This window comes from Delphinapterus leucas, chromosome 12 (genome assembly GCF_059928025.1).
Source record: "Delphinapterus leucas isolate spDelLeu-1000000601 "Yukka" chromosome 12, BTC_Dleu_Yukka2, whole genome shotgun sequence".
NCBI lineage: Eukaryota > Metazoa > Chordata > Mammalia > Artiodactyla > Monodontidae > Delphinapterus > Delphinapterus leucas.
Genome location: NC_143140.1, coordinates 58,480,138 through 58,505,265, shown reverse-complemented (window position 1 = coordinate 58,505,265; position 25,128 = coordinate 58,480,138). Strand labels below are relative to the sequence as shown.

Here is a 25,128-nt window from a genome sequence, read left to right as displayed (position 1 = left end):
AGTTGATGCTCTGGTGTGGTGCTGCCACTTATCTCTCATGATGTACCAGGGTATTGGATCTTACTCTGTGCATAAATCTAGGGATGTGCCTGTGGAGTCCTGTAGGTGGGTGGGTGTACATTTGGAAAGGGGGACAGTACACTGAGCCAGGAAAATGGTATTTCTATTTCCTTTCAACTACTGAGATAATTGTAGATTCACATGTTATCTTAGTTTGGGCTGCTATAACAGAATATCATGGGTGGCTTAAACAGTAAACTTATTTCTCATTTAAAAAAAAGATGGGTCTATATGCATCTGTGTTAGTGTATTTTGGTGTATTTTTTTTCCTTTTGGCCTCAAAGCAAACATAAAAGTATCCCATCTATTAGAGAACAAAAAGAACAAAATAACTAAAATATTAGCCATTGCAGTCTCAAGATTGCTTTGGAAATTCGGGGTCTTTTCTGGTTCCATATAAATTTTAGGATTATTTGTTCTAGTTCTATAAAAAATGTCATTGGTATTTTGATAGGGTTTGCATCAAATCTGTATATTGCTTTGTGTAGTATGGACATTTTTACAATATTAATTTTACCAGTTCAAGAACGTGGGGTATCTTTCCATTTCTTTGTATCATTTTCATATTGCTTTATCAGTGTTTTATAGTTTTCAGAGTATAGGTCTTTCACCTCCTTGGTTAAGCTTATTCCTAGGTGTTTTATTCTTTTTGATGCAATTTTAAACAGGATTGTTTTCTTGCTTTCTCTTTCTGATAGTTCATTATTCGTGCATAGAAAAGCAACAGATTTCTGTATATTAATCCTGTATCCTGCAACTTTACTAAACTGATTTATTAGTTCTAATAGTTTTTTGGTGGAGATTTCAGGGTTCATTACAGTCTCATTACAATGTGAAAAACAAGAGCTATATAGTTAAGAATCACTCCCACTCAGTAAATCAGTCATCCAGCCATTGTAATCCAGTTAAATAGATTAGAGTCAGGTGAGCTGAACTGAGTGCCAGCAGTGGGACACATAAACAAAAGTTACAAAACCATTATGGAAACAGTTGGACCCTGAAACCCTGGTTTTGATTAACTTCTGGGCCAGAATCCAGCTTGACAGATCACATGGTTTCCAGATGACAGCGAGTAAAACCCACCAACCTTCAAGGGATACAGGGCAAGAAGCAAAGCCAGTGTCAAGTTATGAAGGAATAAGTCAAACTCCTTAGTTCAGCTCTTTTCTCTCTTACTGTAAAGTTAAGGGCTGAAATTATTTAAGAATGTTAGAATGGGGAAGAGGAAAGTGTGTAATACCCACCTACCTGCACACCCACGTGCACTTGTGCACATCATTCTTCTTGGATTATTTAGGAGTCAAAAAAATTCAAAGTAGCTGCAAAAGATTTTGCCACTTCTTTGAGAAATTTGTTTCAGAGCTTTTCTTCTCTGTGGAATTCATAAGAGATGATGGTTCTTCAAAGTGTGTTCATGTTCTCAGTCTTCATTCTGGCCTTGGTTGCCCCTGAGAAAGAGCTGGTTTATTGCTCAACTGATGAAGTTAGGGACCAGGGCCACTCCCTTGCCAGAGACCCTCCCAGGACCCTGGGAAGGACCACAGCAATTTTTAATTTGTGATTTTGTGTCATTTTATTTTGTTTTTATTGAAAGAGCCCTCTACCTTCACCCTTTGACCCAACTTGAGAGAGGTTATGACTTAAGTTATGGGAGATATCGTGGAGATAATCTCCCATAGAAAAACAAAGTAAAATCCTCTTTTGCAACATCTGAAAGGACAGCACCATTTCAATTCTTGTCCTTATTCTACAAGCTCCAGGTGAAATGCGGAATTTCAAGTGAATTCCAGAATCAAATGTATACATGGTGGGTGATTTTGAAAATTATGATGCTTCTTGAAGGAAATTCTTACTTGTAAAGCAAAGAAGTAACTACAAATAAGTCTATTGAGTCAAACTCAAAGGGTTGCTGAAATAATGCCTGGTGGCTTCGAAATCTGTCCAACAGTGTCCATATCCTTTAATTCATTTTAGTTATCTTTATTACCCTCCTCACTATATCACTGGAATAGGCAAATTTCTTAACTTAAAAACATTATAGATATAAATCCTCTTTACATTTTGTATGCTATTAATTAAAACTCCATTAGAAAGAAACAAATGTGACAAAGTAGAGTAAATTTACTTGGAAATTTACTTTTTTACTCTGAAAGTAATGGTATATTAATAACATTTAGAAAACGGATTTTAAAAGGCCTGTAATACATTAAAATAATAAATTTAAATATATTCCTTTTCAGTCTTTTGTTCCTGATTTTTATATCCAATTCTGCTTCTTGCTCACTATGTGAACATGTGTAAATCATTTGATGTCTCTAAGGCTTAGTTTCTTGCTCTGGGATGCCTTTCTTAAAAGGTTGTTATGAAGTCCAAAGAGAGGATGTACATTAAAGTGTTTTGGCAATTGTAGAACAGAATATAGATCCAATGTAGTCCTGGATGTTGGTTGAAAGTGGTCCCCCAAATTCTAATCCACACAGGAGGAATTACCTTAAGGGATGTACATGACTTCTGATTCAGTTAATGTGGCTTAAGACAGCCTAGGTTTGCTTGGAACAATTCCAAGATGACTGAGCCTCCCCCAAATGCTCCCTTCCAGTAACACACATAAACTACAACTTGGATCCTAGTTTAGACTCATGATCTAGGATTAGATGAATTCCACCACAGAGGAAGTCAGAATTCAAAGGTAATTAAAGTGTGCCGTGCCTTTTCTCTATGTAAATGATGATATACATTTGCTAAAAGGAGGGTGGGATTTTCATTAACTTTCTGAAATGATACATTTTATACACTGTTATTGTAACTACGTAAAATAAACTGGTATATAATTCTTCGGTAACTAGGCACAGATAATTTATGGACTCTATTTTTTGCGTAGATCTATTCCTTTTATTTTAGAAGTAATTGTGGTTTGGTCAGATATAACAGTTACAAACCTAAAATGTAATTATGCTAAACACATACTTATTATTTTAACTTCTTGTCTGTGTAACAATATATTTGTATTCTCCTTTATTGGTTTTATGTTTATATCTGAATTAAAAGAAAAACTTTATATGAAATAATATTTTCAATTTATTCTCTTATTTCAGATTTGGATGAATTAATTTGTGCATTGATAACCGCTAAGTTTATGAATATATGCACTACATCCTCATATTCTCAGTTTTCTGAGGAATGGCTATTTAATATGTTTTAACACTATTTTCTTTCCCTTATTTCAGCAACAACTAAAAAAGATGAAAAGAAGGAAGGTATGTTTTATGCAAAGTTCCACTGTGCTTTTTGTGTGAACAATTTACCAATAATCAGAGTTGAATTTTGACTGCCAGCTTGTCTGTGTTTACTTTGGGTCTATTATGTGCATACATTTTGTGTGAATGTGTTTTTTCTAGAACATCACTTCACACTAAAGGGTGAACTGCTTTTTTAAAAAGTAATTTTAATCTAATATTTCTCAATATACAGGGGGTAAAACACAACCTCTCAAAATCCCGGGCCCCCTATTTCATTAGCAATTTTATCGAATTTCAAAAATACATAAAATACAGACCAATTTTCTCATATTGACTACTTATATCTCTGACACTGACAAGCAACTGATGTTATTTTGTTCTATTATGTTGAAAATAAATCATAGTCCATCACTTGCACTCCACCTCCCTTTGTCAGGATGTCTTGATACGGAGTCATTTATTCCCTGCTGTCAAAAAGAGACTGCACCTGATGGACTTATACAGGCAAGAGAGACTTTATTCAAGACTATTGCGATAGGGGTCAAGTCTGTTTACAATAGGAGAAATTGAACTCAACTCCGCTGAAACAATAATGAGAGTTTTAAAGTTCTGGTGTGAGCTCGTAGAAAAGCACTGGAGGATGTTGATGGGTTTGGGGTGGGAGCTGGTCAATGTGATGAGGCCATCTGGGTTTTTTAATTTCCTATGAAATTAGGCTCCTACCCTTCCACAGAGACTGGGATATAGGACTGCTATCTCCTTTGATGATTATGTTTCAAAGTGATGTCTTGCAGATCTTGAGAAAGATATTTCTGGTTGTAGAAGATTTATGTTTCAAAGGGACAGAGAAAGAATTTACAACTGCAAGTTTTCTAAAGTAAATGCTCTGCTAAAAGGGTGGTCAGGGGCCTATAGTCAAGAAGAAAACTGTCTAAACTTTATTCAAGTTGATGGGAATGTTAAGGCCTTCTAAGTCACTGTGACTCTATTTAGAGATGTTTCTAATGCACAGCCTGACTACTCTTAGATAGGGTCTCTAGCTATCACTACTGTTTATTAATCTAGGCTTATTTTCTCAGTAAAAATGGCATGTAGATATAAGCAATCACTTATGACTTTGAAAATGACAATTTTATTCTAAATTAGTGTTCATATGATCTGAGAAAAAATAAGAAAACAAGTGTTATATTTTATATTTAGTATCATCAGAATTTTACATAGTCCTGATAGCTTGGGAGTCACATTCTGCTTCTGTTAAACAAGAATCTAAGAGTCAATAGATCTGAGAAGGAGAAAATATTTTAGTTGGTTATTACTTACCTAGGAGAGAAAAACATAGTATCATAAAAGTCAACTAATACATATCACTGTGTTTATTATAAAGGCATAGAAATCAGTATTAATTCCCCATATACACATAGCAAATATTTCAGTGCATTTTGGAAATTATATCATTTATATGATCAACCTTGTGGTGTGTATACAGAGACCTTATAAGAAAAAAGAGATAGTAAGTTCCTGATACAGCTTTTGACAGATAGTAAGTGCTCAAAGATGTTTATCTTCCCTCCATCCTTCCTTCTTCTGAATAAAGAACAATTTACCATTTGATTTAGGTAAAGGGGTAATATGAACAGTTATTTTTCCACTCATTGGCATTCAAACCAAAGTATTAGAAGACTTCTGGGTATATGAAACAGTAGTCAAATTACAATTCACAGCTATAAGCTTTATACGTGTTTCTTTCCCCTCATTGCTATGATTGGTTCTGTTTTTCCTGAATTATGTGGCTTTTTTCACTTTTCTGAAAAATTGTCCACATGCGATGGACAATTTTTGGAAGAGCCTGGGGAGCCCAAGCAGAGCTTTGCCCTTGGAGACTCAAGTAATCCAGTGTACGTGACCAGCTGTGAAATATATAAAACATATACTCCTGACTATTTCTTAATATTACCATCACTATCATCATCATTATTATTAAATTGTCATTTCCAAAGGGTTTTATGGATTATCTCTCATCTCTTGTTTGGAAAACTTTTTTTTTTTTTGCGGTACGCGGGCCTCTCACTGTTGTGGCTTCTCCCGTTGCGGAGCACAGGCTCCGGACGTGCAGGCTCAGCGGCCATGGCTCACGGGCCCAGCCACTCCGCGCCATGTGGGATCTTCCCGGACCGGGTCACGAACCCGTGTCCCCTGCATCGGCAGGCGGACTCTCAACCACTGCGCCACCAGGGAAGCCCTGGAAAACTTTTTAAATTGGTAAGATGATGATATTTAACATAAAAACTATTCAGCGTAATTTTCATTGCTCTCAATGTATAGCAGGAGAATAGGCTTAATGGCCAGCTATTCTAGGCAGTGGCTTGATTTTACATTTCACGAGTTCGTATTTCCCTCTCTGTATCTTCTGTTAAGCAAAGCAGAGGAGGTATATGGACTTAAGCTTCTTGGCTCTTGTTTCTTATTTTCAATGATCTCAGTAAAGATTATAGAAATCTTTTCCGTAGAGGCAGGAAGCACATTTTTCCTCAAATGAGGCAAGTTTAATACAAATCATCAGGTGGCATACAATTTGGATTTTCAGTATTTTATTTTACACACAGTTTATTCACGTTCAACCTTTTTGGATATAGTCAAAGATACTAAAGGTTGACAACTTTCCTGAAAAAAAAGAGAATAAGGGGGGTTTCAGGGATTTAATTAGAATGCTCTTGAGAAGTTTTTGTGGTGAATTTTAAAACACAGAAATAAAAGTGCATATGAACTTCTTTATGATAAGCAGGCATCAGGCCACAAAGAGCTTCTTGCATTAGTGAACTCTGAAGATTTGCTGTTCATATTAAGATCTTATTACAGCATATCTCATCAAATCTCTTTCACAAAACTTAGCAAGGGAGACCCTTGGCTCCATTGAGCTTTGCCCATCAAGTTCACTGTTGTTAGCAGTTTTGGTGTCAGAGCAAGCATATCTTAGCCTAAGTAGAGTAACGTTTCTGAATAAATGTTCAGCTGAGGTCCTTCTGTGACAAGACTTTTTCTACTGAAGTTGCCACTCTTTCTCCCTCGACAGACACCTTCCTTGTGATTTATTAACACACGTTCCTACTGTCCATCAGGTTCCCAAAGTCAAAGTCCTAATCAAATTATATTTTTCTTTATAAACATATGCTTTTTCCTTTATTTCTTCTTATAGAGTCATTCCATTCTCTTTGCAGACACCAGGACTCAAACTGTAGTGTAAACTTTGACTCCTGTGTTTCCTTTGCCACTAAAATTTAGTCCTCCAGAATTTTTAATTTGACTAAACTCTCTTGTCTAATCCATCCTAAAGTAATTAGAAAAGCTAATCTTCACTCACAGCCTCCATTCCTTCAGTTGCGACCTCACATCCTCATTTGTGACCTCATGTTGGTCTTACTAACCTTTTGCGTGAACCAGGGAAACGGTCTTGAAAATCAGAGGTTCTCAAGATGTGGTCAAGGACTACTGGAAGTACCTGAGGCCTTTTCAGTGGTTCTGCAAGATCAAAACTATATTGACAAAAATATGGATTTATCATTTCCTTCTCACTCTCATTCTCTTATGAGTGTGCACTAGAGTTTTCCAGAAGCTACACAGTGTGTGATATTGCAACAGAATGAATGCTTAAGGAGATATGCGAATCCAACTATCTTTGCCAGACATTAAGGAGATTCACAAAAGTGTAAAACAAAGTCCTTCATCTCATCATTTTTTTGGTATTGGAAAATATATTTGTCATAAAAAGTATATTTATGGTAACAGGTAACAGGTTTTAAATTTTTAAATTAATAAATATATATTTATATATTTAAAAATACTATCAGCTTTATTTTTTAAAATTATAAATGTTGTAGATAGAATAAAAGCTGTTTGGGGTCCTTTACAATTGTTAAGATTTTTATAGGAGTCCTGAGATAAAAACGTTTGAGTATCTCTGACCTAAATAATCATTCTGCCTGTAATGTTTTCCCTAAATATTTTCTTCCAAAATACTGAACTGACTTCATGAAACACTTTATGTCATTACCTATTTAAAATAGTCAGTGGCACCACACTGACCACAGAACATAGTCTACAAGCCTTAACCTGTAACTTAAGTCCCCACAGAGTGTTTCCTGACCTCCTGTCAAGCACGTATCAAGGCAAAGTCAAAGCCAAGGACTGACAAATTCCACCAGTAAAAATACAATGATCTCTTTTGAGAGTGAGACAGTTTATTACTTTCATGGCCAGCAAAAGCAAGGGTATCTGAAGGTGCCAGCTCTTCATTGTCCTTGTCCCACACACCAAAAATTCAACACACCAGATAATTCAGCACAAGTTAGGGACAGCTTTTTGCTGAGGACTCAAATCTGGTCTCCAGGTCTGTTCTCAAAGGGTTCTAGGCAGGAGAACCCAGGAGGTGATGAGAAGTTGTCTTATGACAACCTCCAGGAGAGACAGAGAGGCATGTGGAAGATGACCTCATAGAAAGTCCTCATAGGCCTCCCATCCCCTACGTTCTTGAAGGATCACAAGACATCCTGCCAGACTCAGAATTAGCTGTGGTTCAGATCTTTGCCTGAATGGCATATATGGCTAGTGCAAATCCACCAGGGCACCGTGGTGGAACCTGTACCCTACTCTCCCACCCAGTTTCTTCCTTTATATATTATGTGTTTCATCCATACTAAGTCACTTTCAATTTTACAGATACAATGTGCTGTCTAGCCATTGTCCCTGCTATTATCATAATAGATCTTACCCTTTCCTTTTCCTTCTATGAATACTCAGTGTTCTTAGGGCTCAAGATAAATTCTCCTCCCTCTAGGACAAGGGTCCCCAACCCCCCGGGGAACCAGACCGCACAGCAGGAGGTGAGCAGCGAGCGAGCGAGGGAAGCTTTATCTGCCGCTCCCCATTGCTCCCCACCGCTCCCCATTACTTGCATTACCGCCTGAGCCATCCCCCACCCACCTCGTCCATGGAAAAATTGTCTTCCACAAAACCCGTCCCTGGTGCCAAAAAGGTTGGGGACCACTGTTCTAGGATGTCTGTCTGAACCTCCCAATTAAATATTTTTTCTCGGGGCTTCCCTGGTGGCTCAGTGGTTGAGAGTTCGCCTGCCGATGCAGGGGACACGGGTTCGTGCCCTGGTCCGGGGGAATCCCACATGCCACGGAGCGGCTGGGCCCATGAACCATGGCCGCTGAGCCTGGGCGTCCAGAGCCTGTGCTCAGCAACAGGAGAGGCCACAACAGTGAGAGGCCCGCGTACTGCAAAAAAAAAAAAAAAAAAATTTCTCTTTCATTTATAATCTCCCTTCAGAGTTTTTGTGTACTTCCTTAGTATTGTTTATTTCATGCCCCTTGTACTTCATATTACTTGCATCATTTTCCTTCTATTCTACTTGACTTTAAGACTTTTGACTAAAGGGATCATGTCTAATTCACTTTTATCCCCTACAGGAATTAACACATTTCCTTAGTTTGTACATTGCTCAACAAATATTTATTCTGTGAATGAATCAGTAATATCTAGGACTCTTAAGATAAATATTATAGCCACAAGAAGTAAGAGTAGGCACTCAAATTTTCATATCCCAGGCAAGAAACGATTCTTTTTTCAAATTGGGAGTTGTGTTATAGTGAGCTGTTTAGGTCTGGGAATTTATAGTCAATTACTAACAATTTTATCTTAAGTGTATATGATCGTTAGCTGCTACTTGAGTTACACTAGCAGATCTAGGTAGATCTCATTCAACTAACCTCAGCTTCGTTGATGAAATCCTAGGGGTTGGAAAGCCTGTGGGGTTTTTTTTTTTAATAAACTTATTTATTTTATTTATTTATATTTGGCTGCATTGGGTCTTCGTTCCTGCACCCGGGCTTTCTCTAGTTGCGGCGAGCGGGGCCTACTCTACATTGCCTTGCATGGGTTTCTCATTGCGGTGGCTTCTCTTGTTGTGGAGCACGGGCTCTAGGCACGTGGCCTTCAGTAGTTGTGGCTCACGGGCTCTAGAGCTCAGGTTCAGTAGTTGTGGTGCATGGGCTTAGTTGCTCTGTGGCATGTGGCATCTTCCCGGACCAGGGATTGAACGCATGTCCCCTGCATTGGCAGGTGGATTCTTAACCACTGCACCACCAGGGAAGTCCTCAAGCCTGTGGGTTTTTCAGCACAGGTTATCTTCTGAAGGATACAGCTCCATTGAGAACTAGCCAGATGAGATTTATTATTTACTGTAACTAGGGCAAGGCCAAGTAGAGTTGAATGCATGTGAGAATTAGTCCTAAGTTCTAGGAATTCATCATTGAGATCTGAAGAGGAATCATGCTGAAAAACAATGCAAAGTTTCTGTTGTAATTGAATAAGGATGCCAATTGGCAAGTCACACACACACACACACACACACACACACACATACATGGCATACTTCATTACCTGATTTATTAGACTATCAGAGAGTTAATTTTTCCCTTCAATATGAATTGGTATTTCATTTTCCTCTGGCATCATTCATGAACATAGTAGACCATACCTGATACATCGCTAAAGTTGAGTGAGTGATGAATTGAACAGATTGCAAACACATCACTGCTTTTCAATCAGCTGCTGTGGGTCTCGATGTTCTTAATAGAAGACTGTTGTTCAGATTATTGGGCAGATGGCCTTTAGGGAGGTATATTCACCAAGTAAGCCTTTATAATATTTTTAAGCCATTTCAGCAGAGTGCTGGGAGCACATAACGAAGTTTAATAGCATGAGTATTAAGTGCTGGGACTAATAGCTCTTTAGGGTCAGTATGTGATCTTTCAATTTTAAGCATTATATATTTTGGTTTCTCAGGTATTTACTTGTGTAAGTCTGCTACTCTGTTGACTCCTAACCAAAAGACGTGAAATTATGATGACATTTTAAGTACATTTCACTACAGCTCCCAGTTCTTACAGCAAATATATTGAACTTTAAAGACCTGCTTGATTAGATCATGACTTATTTTTTTACATTTCTATTTTATGAAATACTTTTCTTTATCTCAGTAAGTGATGTACTTTACCTGACCCTGGACTTCATATTACTTTTATTCTTTTATTACAGAACAATGGATATCTAATACAATATTTATCAATTCTTATTACCAGGGAAAAGAAAAACAGATTAAAAACAACAGGCATTCCAGACTTACATATATTGTATTAAGCTTTTTGCCCCTACTCCATGCCAGCATCTAGTTGAAAAATAGGGGGGCTGGAAATAATCTTGTCCTAATATGCCACATTTTAGCCTCTGTCTGTTCAAACATTCTTCCCAAGCGTTACCTTCAGTTGTATTTCAACTGTAGGTGCCCACCATAATATATCTGTGTTTTGCATATTGACTGTACTCTGGGCTCAAAAGATTGCTCAACAAGGATCACAGAACCTCTTGGACAGGCAGAAATCCTATCCCAGTATACTGCAGCCAAACTAATTGATAAGTCTTGCTAGCCATTGAACTATCCACTTCAGACTTTCATCTGTTGTGGTAGGAGAATCTGTATCTCCAAAAGAGTGGCCACTGCATATTATTACTAAATAGCTAGACATATGAGTAAGATGATCAATGGCATTTATCACATTCTTATACGGAATTGTTTTATATAATATTTTTCTAATATTTGAATTACCTGCTTACCTAATTAGGATAATTACTCATCAAGGAAACAAATGAGAAATTGCTTGCAAAGCACATTTGTTTTAGATCATGAATTTGGTCCACTTCATTACAGTTCCTGATGAGAAAATGAATAGCAAGAAAAAGATTGGGTTTTTGGGGTGAGGTGGCAGGTATTAAGAAAAATTTAGTCAAAAATTCTTTTTACTAAGGCATGCTGGACATAATAGTGTTTAGTAAATGTTTACTCAATAAGTGTTCCGTTTCAAGGATATATTATTTTAAAAAATAAGGTTTGTTTTTTCTCTTAAACGTGAAACAAAACCCAATTACAGAAAAAATAGAAATTCAGAAAGAAGACGTCGCAAAACATCATTTTAATGACTATGTTTTTCTATTATGTGGATATACTGTGAATCCCATGAACAGTTCCCCTACTGTACGGAGGGTACTGGTTAATATTCCCCTTATTTAGAGGTATAAAACAATGTCACAAAGCATCTTCGTATAAGATTTTCTTATGACAATTTTGCATGTTTCTCCTTGGAAATCTGGAAGTTGAACTACTGTGTCAAAAAGTATGCTCATTTTAATGACTTTCTAGATGTTTTTCCCCAAGTTGCTCTCCTAAAATGTGTTTTCAGCTTCTACTTCTGTGGAAGTAGGTTATTACTTTCACCACACTGTTACTGTTACTGATTATCGTTTTCTCATAAAACAATTCAGTTGACCATCTAACTGCCTTTTGTGAACAGTCTCCTACTCACTGTCATCTTCAAACATTTTAGGTCCATTACTTCATTGTGGAACTATAATCATGATCCATCTACATCACTATAAGGCACACAGATTCATTAACTTCCAAATTGTTAGTGAATATCTATTGCTCTAGGTTCTAAGCCATATAATTGTCAGCCAGAGAACAGTTTATGTTTTGCAAGCATAAATTCATAGTTCATTATTTTGATTCTAATTTCAGTAATATTCAGATAATTTCAAAACTAAGTTACAGAAGAGGTAAAAGAAAGAAAACAGAATATACAGAATGAAATATTCTAAGCAAAAATTTAAGATGCCTCCATTCTAAAATAAACAAGTTAAAAAAACAGTTGTTTTTAATTTCAAGTGATAGGAACAGAGAGTTTCATGGTATAAAAATACTGGAAATAATAAATTTCTCAGATATAGGCTGAACACCCAAAAGACTAAAAATTGAATAGATGGCTTTTGACCACTGAATGCGTGTTACTACATAGCAGTTACTAAATAAATGATATGTTCGTCAGTAACGCATGAGCCATCATCACCTGTTTCTTTTTCATTACAATATGAATAAGTTAATGTTTGTACTGGAAATGCATCAATTATTCAAGGAGAGTACAATACATTTCACCAGGATTGCTATAGATTGAACAAATGAAGAAATTGACAACTAAATTCATGGATTCCAACCCATCTCTATAGAAACAGGCAGTATATCTGCCCAGTTTGACATTTTATTAAAAGGTCATTAGCTGCTATAGACACAATGTAATTTCTATGCAAATTAGATGTGGATATTTTCCTTTGTATTTTTTCTATATTTTATACATCAAAAGTTTCTCACTTCTTGCCTTAATCTAATACTCCTCCTCTCAAAAACAGAATAATTTAGCTTTAAGCCCCATATTCTAGAAGTACAACATGCAATCAATCCATTTCATTGAAAATGATTTCAGAGTGTACGGACATTTTGTTGTGAGCTTATCAGTTGTTGATTTTTCTTATCTGCTTTGTCAGTAATTTATATTTGTATTTTCAGATTCCAAGAAAACAAGAACAACTGCAGAAGGTATTGGGAATATTTCCTTTTTCTGTCTTATATTTAATGAACCCCCAAGCAGCATTCCTTTTTAAAGGAGTCACACAAAAGAAAAAACTAAATATGGGATAAAAAAGAGAGAGAGAAATATTGAGAAAGAAAGAAAAAGAGAGAGAGTCAAATCTTTCCTGACAATAATGCTATGAGAAATATTTGGCAGTAATAAAAATAAATACTGCCTATGTTTACCTTTCACAGTAATTATTTTCAAAGAAATGTTTGCTGGACAAGAAATTGAACGATGTTCAGTAACCAGCATTTCTTTGCTAAAAAGCATAAATTCAATTAATCTTGGATATACCAGCATCGATGGAACTGAGTAGTTCCTTTAAGTCTTGAATAAAATCATAAATCATGTGGCAGGTATACCTGTGTCTTTTGTATTTGTTCATAAGGGTTTACATGTACAGGGTGTTTATATGTTCATATACATTTAAGAAGACTACAAGATATAAATCATTTTAAATAGTTAAACAGTATAACCCTAGGTTCATTGTCAAATAATGTTTTACAATTAACTTATGGAAGCACCTATGATAATCAGCAATACCTCTGAGCAACACTGAGAAATTTAAGGGGAGAGAATGCGGGGAGGCGTAGGAAACATTACAGTCTAATCAATGTGTTGAGGGAGTATACTTTATCTTTGAAAGTTTCATGAGCAATGGCTTTCTGTTTATATTTCTTTCAACAGAACTACCCAAGGGAAAAAGTAAGGAAAGGCATGCAAATTATATATTTTTTCTATTTACTGCTACTATTGTCCTGCTGAAATACCTAGACTTGCGATTTTGAATCTCCCTTTTCTATGTTTTATGCATGTGAACTCTATTTTTTTTGTCAGAATGAAAGAATATACAACCTGGGGAGGGGGCGATCAGAGTGGACTGAAAAGCATGGCACTCTTCCTTAGAGTCCTTTTTCAAATTCATGCAATCGTCTAATAATATTGTCTACAGTCTTAACCAAAAAATATAACTTAATTCCATTAACCAAAACTGTATTATGTTAGTGGAAATTTAGTCTCTGTAATCTGGTTAGTTCTGTAGCTAGAATATAGAACAGAAGTTCTTTTTCAGGTTAGTTTTACCATCTTTTTTCTGTTTTCTTTGTTCTTGTAATCCATAAATAGTTTGGCATGTTCACATGATATATGACATTTTGTCCATAACAGTGTCCTTTTTCCCTACAAACACTATGAGCTCTGTGAAACTGCATTGCTTGGGATGCATAACTTAGGCAGCATCCACTGTTGCTATAACACATTATTAAAGCTTGCTTGCTAATGATTCAGTAAAGCTTGATGCTTTGAGGTTGCGTCTTTTGCAAATGTATACTCTTCTCTGAAGAAAAACAAACAGAAACAAATAATGTCAACTTAATCTTATTCAATTAACCATTAATAATCATTCCATTTTCAGGTATGCAGAGCTTTAAAAAATCCTAGTGAAATTTAAAACATGTTTTAAAATATATACCAATTAAAAAAAAAGATTTACATGCGTTTTGGTCCTGCAAAGGTCAGGACATTTGACCTTTTATGTCATAAAAGTGCTCTAAAATGTCCTATGGAGAGAATCATGAAGTTACACTACAACTCAGCCAAGGGGAGCAATCTGTCTATAGAGAACTATGTGGTATTTCGATACCAGATTTATGTGTGTGCACAGCTGCTGATGGGCACTGGCACACTGATACAGAAACCACTCTATAAACCATTGTACCAGCAGGGAAATGGAGGACAACTGGAGATTTGAAAAATGGTATTTAAATAATATATATGTAACCTTAAGGTCCTTGCTTTATTACAGTCTATATGATTTAAAATTTCCCACGGACACACTGCAGCTCCTTGACAATCTTCAGAGTATTGGTATATTTAATAAATAAACATGCCTTCCCAGGCATTCATTTAACATTCCAACTGCTTCCCTCCTTGGGAAGTTCTGTGGATTGACTTGGGCAGTAATAAGTACAAGAAAAAGAATTTTCCTCTGAACAACTACTAATTCTTTTCAAATTAACTTATTTGCTCTAGTTTATCATCTGGACCTGCTTTTGTTGTTATTGTTGCATCTTTGAATTTGCTGGATTCAGTTGTTGTTGTTTTTACTTTAAGATTGCTTTATTCAATTATACATCTCCAACCCTATATTTTTATTTTGCTTTTTCTTTTCTAGTTACCACAACTTAAAAGTTGGTTGTTTTTGTGTTTTTGTTTTTTTTTTGCAGTCTAAAATCATGGTAGGGAAAACAGGGAGAAGAGTACATGTATTTATGTATACATGTACTCTTCCTGTATATATTTTTGCTAACTCTAGTGAGCTATAATTTTTTCCAAATAAAAAAATCAATTATAAGTATGATTTGGCAGTCCCTGTAGATATAAGCATGAATTAATTTGTATTTATTAAGATAATTCAATAATTACATCTTGAATTATCCCATATAATAAATGGACTTGACAGCCTTTTCTTGCACATCATCCCAAATTAGCATGGGTATTTTTCTGCTTATACAATTACTTTCTGATATGATTGGAAGACCCTTATTTTAACTTTGAAATCTCACAGATATTTGGTAATTGATTTTGATGCATACCCAAAGCTACTTCCAGTATTTTTTTTGATTGTTATTACTTCACAAATTTCTTAGAAATGTTTTGATAATTGGTGGTTCAGTTCAGCAATAAATTAAGCAATGCATTTAATTACTCCATGTTTTCCAGACAGTTTTTAATGTTCTTACCTGTGTTTAATTTTAGCTAAGTCACGTATGCTTCTTCCCTTTGACTTGTAACACTTGGTCAAGCCATTCGTTTTATTTGTTTTATTGCCTGCCTGCTATCTTGGGAGTGAATAAATTGCTCGTTATACCTTCACAAGTACAAGCGTGGTAAACAAAATTGTACACTTGAGAGACTGATGAGATAACCATAGGAAATTCGATACACTCTATGTTTCTAAAATATAGTTCTTAGAATTCTTTCAGCATAAACATCTTCTAGTCTCCAAAATATATTCATTAAATGAAACTTGAAGAAATCTCTTTATTTTTCTTTAAAAAATCAGATAATAATGTGTCTTTGTTAAAGTATTTCTTGAAAATCATTTAAATTAATTTGACAAGCTTGTCAAATTTTGCTTGTCAAGGCAAAATAAGTAAGAATAGAAATGTAGAAAATAGCACTTCGTATAAAATTAGTACCTACACTTCATATAAAATTAGTGCTTATTATAATACAAATGTCAGCTTAATTTTGAGGCCAGAATGATTTTCATCTCATATAACATTGGCAAAAGTGGGTTCTTAAAAAGGAACACTATCTGAAAAATACTCTGTAAGGAGCACTTGTCCTAAAAACAAGGGAAGTGTGTTTTGCTTCCCCCTGAAAATTCTTAGTCTATTTTTAGCATCGTAAATCTGCCTCAGCAAAGACTTTGTCTTAGCTAAACAAATACCTTTTCAATATAAGAAAATTTCACCTTAGAAGAGAAAGTCCAGAGGAAATCTGTTCACCCTTATCTGAGAATTATTTTAAAACACCTGTAATAATTATCCTTTATGCTTACTTTTTATCCCAAATTTATTTCATGTTGATCTAGTAAGAAAGGAAATTAAAATTTTTTCTATCCTTTACAGACCCTACTTTATCTTTCTAGTTTATTATCCATGAAAAATTTTAATTCCTCTAATATCCAGAATAATTTTTATTGCTGTTCTGTGAGGGAAAACAGAGGAAGATTGGAAAAACTCTTTTTAAATACACGTCGGATATTAGCCTTTTCATGGCAGCTCTTATTGGTGCAATACAGCACTAGACATATATGTTTCTTTGTGTTAGGACAATTAAGTTGTGACACATAAAATTGGAATAATAATAATAACAAAACTAATATGTTTCAGAACAGGAAAAGAAAGAAAAACATGTAGAACCAGGTAACTTTTAAAATTCCTCTATCTTAATTTCAAGATATAAACTTGCAATTGAATAATGAAATGTGATCAAATGGTATAAAATGTTGAATTTTTTTCTTTTCTTGTTTGATACAGCAAAGTCACCAAAGAAGGAACATTCAGGTGAGTCAGACTGGGGTTGCTGGGGTCTTTCTACCTGATGTCCAAGGTTTATTAATGATGTACCCTTAGACGGGGGTAAGGGCCATGACTGGAAAGGACAGGAAACCCTTCCATCTTATGAGATGTCTTCTTTCCAAGTTCTTGTCATACAGTTAACACCAATGCCATGTTAGAAAATGGAGGCCAAATAGTACATTACACTCTTGCAACTCAATGTGTGTTCTGTGAACCAGCAGCATTAGGAGCACCTGAGAGGTTGTTAGAAATACAGAGTCTCTGGTCCCACCCCAGATCTACTGAATCAGCATCTGCAACTTCCTAAGATCCCCAGTGCATTAGTCAAAGCACTGTTTGAGAAGCACTATTTTACAGTTTAGGGTAGAAAACAAAAATAAAAACAAAACCCTTTCTGTTATAAGTGCATCTGACATTGCTTTGTTTTGAAAATATGAACTATTCAATTCCAGCAAATATTCTCTCTCTATTCAAAATGTTATTTAATGACACATCTTTAGTACTCAGGGGAGTTGCAATGAGAGTAGAAGTAGATTTTGTCTTCAGTCAATTTACATTCGAATGAGGGGAAAAAAGTGAACTGACAATCAGACAAGCAGAAAAACACATATACAAACAGACAGAAACTAAGAATGCAGTAGGTGTAGATACCAAATGATTTTCTTAAACGTTTCTGGCATTTAACTTGCCCTATTTGTTGTTTCAAATGAAAATAAATGCAACTCCTGCTCAAGGAACTTTACTGATTGTGTGTGTGTGTGTGTGTGTGTGTGTGTGTAAGCTGTCATAACCTCATATAATGTCCATTAGTCACCCCTCCCATATTATATTTAAATGGAAATAGCATTTACATTGGCAATACATTAAAATAGCAATTACAATATTGTGTAAACAACCATGCAAATCTAGCTCAACCATACTCCCACCCCTGTCACAGACCACAGCAAACTGCAGATTCGAAACCACATTTCTTATTCTTCTTCCAGGTTTGTAAAACTTCCTCAGAAAACCCAAATCCATTTAGGAATTTCTCCAGCTAGTTCCCATAGCATCATTTTCTTTTCTATATAAAAACACTTAACCTACTCTTATAATCATATTACCTTTTCTTTTTTCCACTTTAAACAGTCAGAAATTAGAATATGAAGATTGTTTTTTATATCTTTATCCAAGAGTGCCTATCATAATGTCAGGAACATTTTAGGAACTTGAAAATGTTTGAGTGGATGAAAAGAGAAATATCAAATAGGATAATCATATTTAAAAAATATAAATATGAATGACTTTTAAATAATTTACAATATGAAATAATCACACATTTCACACTTCACATTAACATTGATATTACTTACCTTTGGGAAGGAATGAATGTTTTTGTCTACCTTACAGAGAACAGAGAACAGATTATGTGTTTGGGGGTAACATTCCCATAACTGGGCCATAACACATATTCTCACTTATGTACCTACGCAGAAAGCTGAAATAGAACATACATCAGAGAAACGTATAAACATGGGGAGACATAAAGAATGACTATGGGTCTAATCAGTTTTAAGAGGTTTTTTTTGTTTTTTTGGTTAAATGATTTTATTTTTATTAAAAAAACTTTCTTTATTGTGGTATTGTTGTTTTACAATGTTGTGTTAGTTTCTACTCTACAGCAAAGTAGAGTTCCCTGTGCTATACAGCATGTTCTTATTAGTTATCCATTTTATACATATTAGTGTATATATGTCGGTCTCAATCTCCAAATTCATCCCATCCACCGCCCCCTTCCACTTTCCCCCCTTGCTGTTCATACGTCTGTTCTCTACATCAGTGTCTCTGTTTCTGCCTTGAAAACTGGTTCATCTGTACCATTTTTCTAGATTCCACATATATGCGTTAATATATGATATTTGTTTTTCTCTTTGACTTACTTCACTCTATATGACAGTCTCTAGGTCCATCCACATCTCTACAAAGGACCCAATTTCATTCCTTTTTATGGTTGAGTAATACTTCTTTGTATATATGTACCACATCTTCTTTATCCATTCATCTGTTGATGGGCATTTAGGTTGCTTCCATGACCTGGCTATTGTAAATAGAGCTGCAATGAGCATTGGGGTGCATGTGTCTTTTTGAATTGTGGTTTTCTCTGGGTATATGCCCAGTAGTGGGATTGCTAGGTCATATGGTAATTCTAATTTTAGTTTTTTAAGGAACCTCCGTACTGTTCTCCATAGTGGCTGTATCAATTTACATTCCCACCAACAGTGCAAGAAGGTTCCCATTTCTCCACACCCCCTCCAGCATTTATTGTTTGTAGATTTTCTTATGATGCCTATTCTAACCGGTGTGAGGTGATACCTCATTGTAGTTTTGATTTGCATTTCTCTAATAATTAGTGATGTTGAGCAACTTTTCATATGCCTCTTGGCCATCTGTATGTCTTCTTTGGAGAAATGTCTATTTAGGTCTTCTACCCATTTTTTGATTGGGTTGTTTTTGTTTTTTTAATATTGAGTTGCATGAGCTATTTATATATTTTGGAGATTAACCCTTTGTCCACTGATTTGTTTGCAAATATTTTCTACCATTCTGAGGGTTGTCTTTTTGTCTTGTTTATAGTTTCCTTTGCTGTGCAAAAGGAAACTATAAGTTTCATTAGGTCCCATTTGTTTCATTAGGTCCCATTTGTTTAGTTTTGTTTTTATTTCCATTACTCTAAGAGGTGGGTCAAAAAAGATCTTGCTGTGATTTATGTCCAAGAGTGTTCCTCCTATGTTTTCCTCTAAGGGTTTTATTATAATGTCTGGTCTTCCATTTAGGTCTTTAATCCATTTTGAGTTTATTTTTGTGTATGGTGTTAGGGAGTGTTCTAATTTTATTCTTTTACATGTGGCTGTCCAGTTTTCCCAGCACCACTTATTGAAGAAACTGTCTTTTCTCCATTGTATATCCTTGCCTCCTTCGTCATAGATTAGTTGACCATAGGTGTGTGAGTTTATCGTTGGGCTTTCTATCCTGTTCCATTGATCTATATTTCTGTTTTTGTGCCAGTACCATATTGTCTTGATTACTGTAGCTTTGTAGTATAGTATGAAGTCAGGGAGTCTGATTCCTCCAGCCCCGTTTTTCTTTCTCAAGATTGCTTTGGCTATTCGGGGTCTTTGTGTCTCCATACAAATTTTAAGATGATTTGTTCTAGTTCCGTAAAAAATGCCATTGGTAATTTGATAGGGATTGCATTGAATCTGTAGATTGCTTTGGGTAGTATAGTCATTTTCACAATATTGATTCTCCCAATCCAATAATATGGTATATCTCTCCATCTGTTTGTGTCATCTTTGATTTCTTTCATCACTGTCTTATAGTTTCCTGAGTACAGGTCTTTTACCTCCTTAGGTAGGTTTATTCCTAGGTATTTTATTCTTTTTCTTGCAGTGGTGAATGGGATTGTTTCCTTAATTTCTCTTTCTGATCTTTCATTGTTAGTGTATAGGAATGCAAGAGATTTCTGTGCATTAATTTTTTATCCTGCAATGTTACCAAATTCATTGCTTAGCTCTAGTAGTTTTCTGATGGCATCCTTAGGATTATCTACCTATTGTATCATGTCATCTGCAAACAGTGACAGTTTTACTTCTTTTCCAATTTGTATTCCTTTTATTTCTTTTTCTTCTCTGATTGCCGTGGCTAGGACTTCCAAAACTATGTTGAATAATAGTGGTGAGAGTGGGCAACCTTGTCTTGCTCCTGATCTTAGAGGAAACGCTTTCAGTTTTTCACCATTGAGAATGATGTCTTGCTGTGGGTTTGTCATATATGGCCTTTATTATGTTGAGGTAGGTTGCTTCTATGCCCACGTTCTGGAGAGTTTTTATCATAAATGGGTGTTGAATTTTTTCAAAAGCTTTTTCTGCATCTATTGAGATGATCATATGGTTTTTATTCTTCAGTTTGTTAATATGGTGTATCACTTTGATTTATTTGTGTATATTGAAGAATCCTTCCATCCCTGGGATAAATCCTACTTGATCTTTGTGTATAATCCTTTTAATGTGTTGTTGGATTCTGTTTGCTAGTCTTTTTTGAGGATTTTTGCATCTATATTTCGCAGTGATATTGGTCTGTAATTTTCTTTTTTTGTAGTATCTTTGTCTGGTTTGGGTATCAGGGTGATGGTGGCCTCGTAGAATGAGTTTGGGAGTGTTCCTTCCTCTGCAATTTTTGGAGGAGTTTGAGAAGGATGGCTGTTAGCTCCTCTCTAAATGTTTGATAGAATAGTTTTAAGACTTTTAATAGCTAAACATTATTATCCAATATTTGACAAAATACAATAATTTAAATTTCTTGAAATCATTATCTGTTCATTTCATGGTGTGATTACAGTGTAGCAACTTAGCTGTAATTCACTGTTTTTAAAATTGAAACAATTGGATAATTTATCGATTCACTTCCTTCCTTTCATACCATTTTGTAGACTTTAAGGAAACTTCATTGGCATATATATAAAACCAATCAGATTCTTAAATAATTAAAAATGGAAAACAAAATGAATGAGTCATGAATGAGCATTCTGTGTTGGGAGAAGTTATATGAATATCAGAAAAGAAATCTATGGGTCATGGCATATATTTAAAGTTTATCAAAGAAAATGGCACAGCGTTGTATTTTTTCTTCCTGAGACCTACATTTTTCTTTAGTTTCCAAGGTTATAATATAGTTTTTTTGAAAAAAAATAACTATTTTAGAGAGAGACCCAAGGAGACTTGTAACTGACTTAGACCTTATTATTTCTTGTCCTTAACAGCTCCAAGTGAAAAACAAGTTAAAGCAAGTATGTTGACTAAAACTTGAGAAAACAAAAAGCATATTTCAGCAGCTTACTCATTTAACTTCTGCGATAGACAGTGCTAATGCTAATATTTTAGGCTGACTTATCAAATGTTTCTTGCTCTGATTATTTGTTGTGTTAAACTGATATGCATAATTACTCAACCTTGTCTTTTCTGTGAATCAATTCTTATTAAAATTTATCTATAGAGCTTTCATTTGTAAATGTTAATTTGTCCAGGTCATAACCTCTTTTTTGAGTTGTTTATATTTTTGTTTCCCATTTTGCAGAATGATAAGTGACGTTCTCAGTTTCTCAAACACATCAGAAAATTTTCCTAGTGATTAATCACTTGATCAAACCAGGAGGCCACATAATTTATCTACTATGAAAGTTATTGTGTCTTTAATGAAAAGGAAACCCCCAACAATTTTATTAAGTACTGCTCTTGCAATATCACAATTTTCTTTTAAGGCTTCTATCCTCAGATTTAGAATAAATATTGACTGACAACTACAGTATACCATGGCATTTGCATCAATAGTGGCTTTGACAATACGCTGAAGGATAAATGCTTTTTTCTTTGTTGGTATTTCTCAATTCAATGACGTATCTAACAGATGGCCATTCATGAAAATTTAGGCATAATGGTGTATATTCGAGTTTAGAAAAAATATTCTTTTAGCTTCTCTAAGCTTTATATATAAAATTTAAGATCAAACCTCATTTCTGTGCATTATGTAAATATGTTTATATTTTCCTTTTGATTTAGAGTTGCATAAGTATTAATGATGGTACTAATACAAAAAACAAATGCATGTTTTATTTACTGTCAGGTTTTTGAGACAGGGTATATCATTGGTGAATATATCAGAAAAAAATTGGAAAATATAATATTGAGTAGCTTGGTGTATTTTAAAAAATTTTCCAGTCGGAAATGTTTACATAGACATTGCAGACCTTAAGGAAAGGTGTAACATGAATCTAAAATTCCAGTTATATTTTCATGACAATTTTTAGTTGAATATAAGCTGATTAGAACTTCATATTACAGAGTATTTAGTATGCTAATACTTAGTCTGTAGAAATGCATAATCAAGAAAATATATAAAACAAAACTGATAATTTTGCAGAACTGGTAGAGGACTCTAGATTGAAGATTACTCTGAAAATGAAAATTTTCTTCCTAGAAAAATGTGACATTTAGATAAAAATATTCATTTGCAATAAAAAAAACCCTGTAAGTTCTGCTGTCTATGAAACACTATCCAATCATGTTTTGAAGAGATCAGCATCTTTTGCAGGAAATTAACAAATTTAGGTTGCCAAATCATCTTAGACCCAGTATAAAGGTTTCAAAAGAATTAATATTCAACTCCTTGTATGGTTGAACGATTTGGACTTGACATGGGCATTATCTCCCAGCACAAAAGTTAGAGATAATTCATAAATTGTTTAAAATCTCTGCTAGCAATGTGACCATCCATTTCCCCAAATAAGAACTAGTCGTTTTTTTTGGGGGGGTCTTGAAATCATACAACAGAAGAATATTTACATAGCTTTTATATACAGTCAGCTATTTATAAAGTTAATGCCTAAGACATATCATTACAAATACTCTTGAAAATTCCTTCTGTCACCCACATAGTAAGGACACATAGTTTTGTGTGTATAACCTGAATATTTAGGATATGATTTTACATTATCTTAAATTATGAGAGCAAATGCGAGAGTGAGATGTATAGTTTAATTAACATAAATTAAGTATTTATGTGATACAATTTCATGGTATTGAATTAAAAAGGATAGGTGAAATTGACAGGACTAGAGCAAATCCATGGAAAAAGTAAAAGGTAATTTGTCTTTAGCACTCAATTAAAGGAGATAACAAGAATGTGAATTGAATTTGTGGTGTGGAACTGTTTGCTCTAGGTCTTAAGAAACCAAAATCACTGTAAGAAAAACACTAGAGGACACAGACTAGTTTGGGAACTGTATCAGTACAGGGTGGATGTTCTCATGGTACCATGAGCTTGAAGAAAAGGGAAGCCCTTCATGTTCAATGATGTAGCAAGCACTACAGAGGGGCACTTAATGCCTCCACATGTAAAGTTATTTGTCAGGGATTATGTGGGTGGAGGAAGAGTTCCTTTGACCAACAGGGATGCCAAATCTAGATTTACTATTTCCGCAAGTCAACACAGATTCCTTTATATCATCCTCTGTACAGAAATGCCTCAACACACCCAGTTCTCCCTGCAGTCCACTGCACACACACTCCCTCACCCCCACCGCCACATTGGATAGAGACAGAGGGGTTGATGATATTATTAGTCATTTCCAAGGAGGAGGAGAACCAAGACTCATGGGCATTTCAGATCTTTAACACTCCTCTTGGTGAATCAAGAGGGAATGTAGTAGACAATGCTTAGCAAATATATTTGACCACATCACCCTCTTTTTTCCAAAGAACACTTCAAGGACCAGTATTCCTCAAAACCTTGGGAAGCACTACTATACATTACTTCGTTCCTCATATCGAGGACCATAGGGCTTTGATCATGTATTCCATGTGCATGTTTGACCAGCCTGTGGTCAGTTTGAATTCTGAGTGTAAAAGACACCAAAGACCAGGTCAGGGGCCAAAGTTTAGTTATTTTTAATTGTGGGCCTAAATTTGAATTAAATGACAACGGTCAGGCATTTTTCATTCCTTGGTTTTAACACTACACTAGATTTTTGTGGTATGCTCAGCCACCAAGCCTGACTCTGCTTATCACCTTAACTACATTTCAATACCTAAATTTGTGAGTCACATATCTATCTCTTGATCTAGTAATATATGTCAGATCATTCAGGAGAAGCCAGTATGCAGAATTTAAAAATAAAACCCCTTTGGATTTATTTAGTTTTATGATGTTAGAAGACTGTTTGGGGACAGCTAATGTTAGTTAGAAAGTGGCATGGCTTTTTGGACATAGTTTAAATATTCTGTCATGGAAATTGCTGGGGGGAAAGATCTGTGGGCCTGAACTAGTAGATCTGATATCAGGGGTGTGTGTCTAGACCACAGGTTGGATGATATATATGACAGGTATCTCAGTTGTTTAGGGCAATCTGGGTTTATTCATATTATTCTGGAATAATTATTACTAATACCTTCTTTCACCTGCTTAGTTTGGATAATAAATTGTATGATCACTACCCAAATCACAGATGATGCTGACTGAATGAACTCAAAATAGTACTGATACAATGCCAGGGGATGGTTTGGGGAGGTTTAAGTGCCAGGAAAACTAGACTGTGAGAAACCTGGGACTGACTTAGATGTTAGGCCAAGATGTGCTTCTTGTTCAATCCCACGTATAGAGCCAAGGTTGGTGTCCTGAGTGCCAGCA

At 35.2% G+C, this 25,128-nt stretch overlaps 1 protein-coding gene across 1 annotated transcript in view; it reads left to right on the top strand.

The window, feature by feature from the left end:
* The window catches only part of TRDN (triadin), a 313,614-nt gene that overhangs the window by 173,532 nt on the left and 114,954 nt on the right, over window positions 1-25,128 (top strand). The window contains exons 14-20 of the mRNA XM_089921672.1: window positions 3,288-3,317; window positions 12,754-12,783; window positions 13,508-13,525; window positions 16,720-16,752; window positions 16,867-16,893; window positions 21,707-21,733; window positions 23,251-23,301. Coding sequence (XP_089777798.1) covers window positions 3,288-3,317; window positions 12,754-12,783; window positions 13,508-13,525; window positions 16,720-16,752; window positions 16,867-16,893; window positions 21,707-21,733; window positions 23,251-23,301 — 216 coding nt within the window. The remainder of the gene's footprint in view (window positions 1-3,287; window positions 3,318-12,753; window positions 12,784-13,507; window positions 13,526-16,719; window positions 16,753-16,866; window positions 16,894-21,706; window positions 21,734-23,250; window positions 23,302-25,128) is intronic.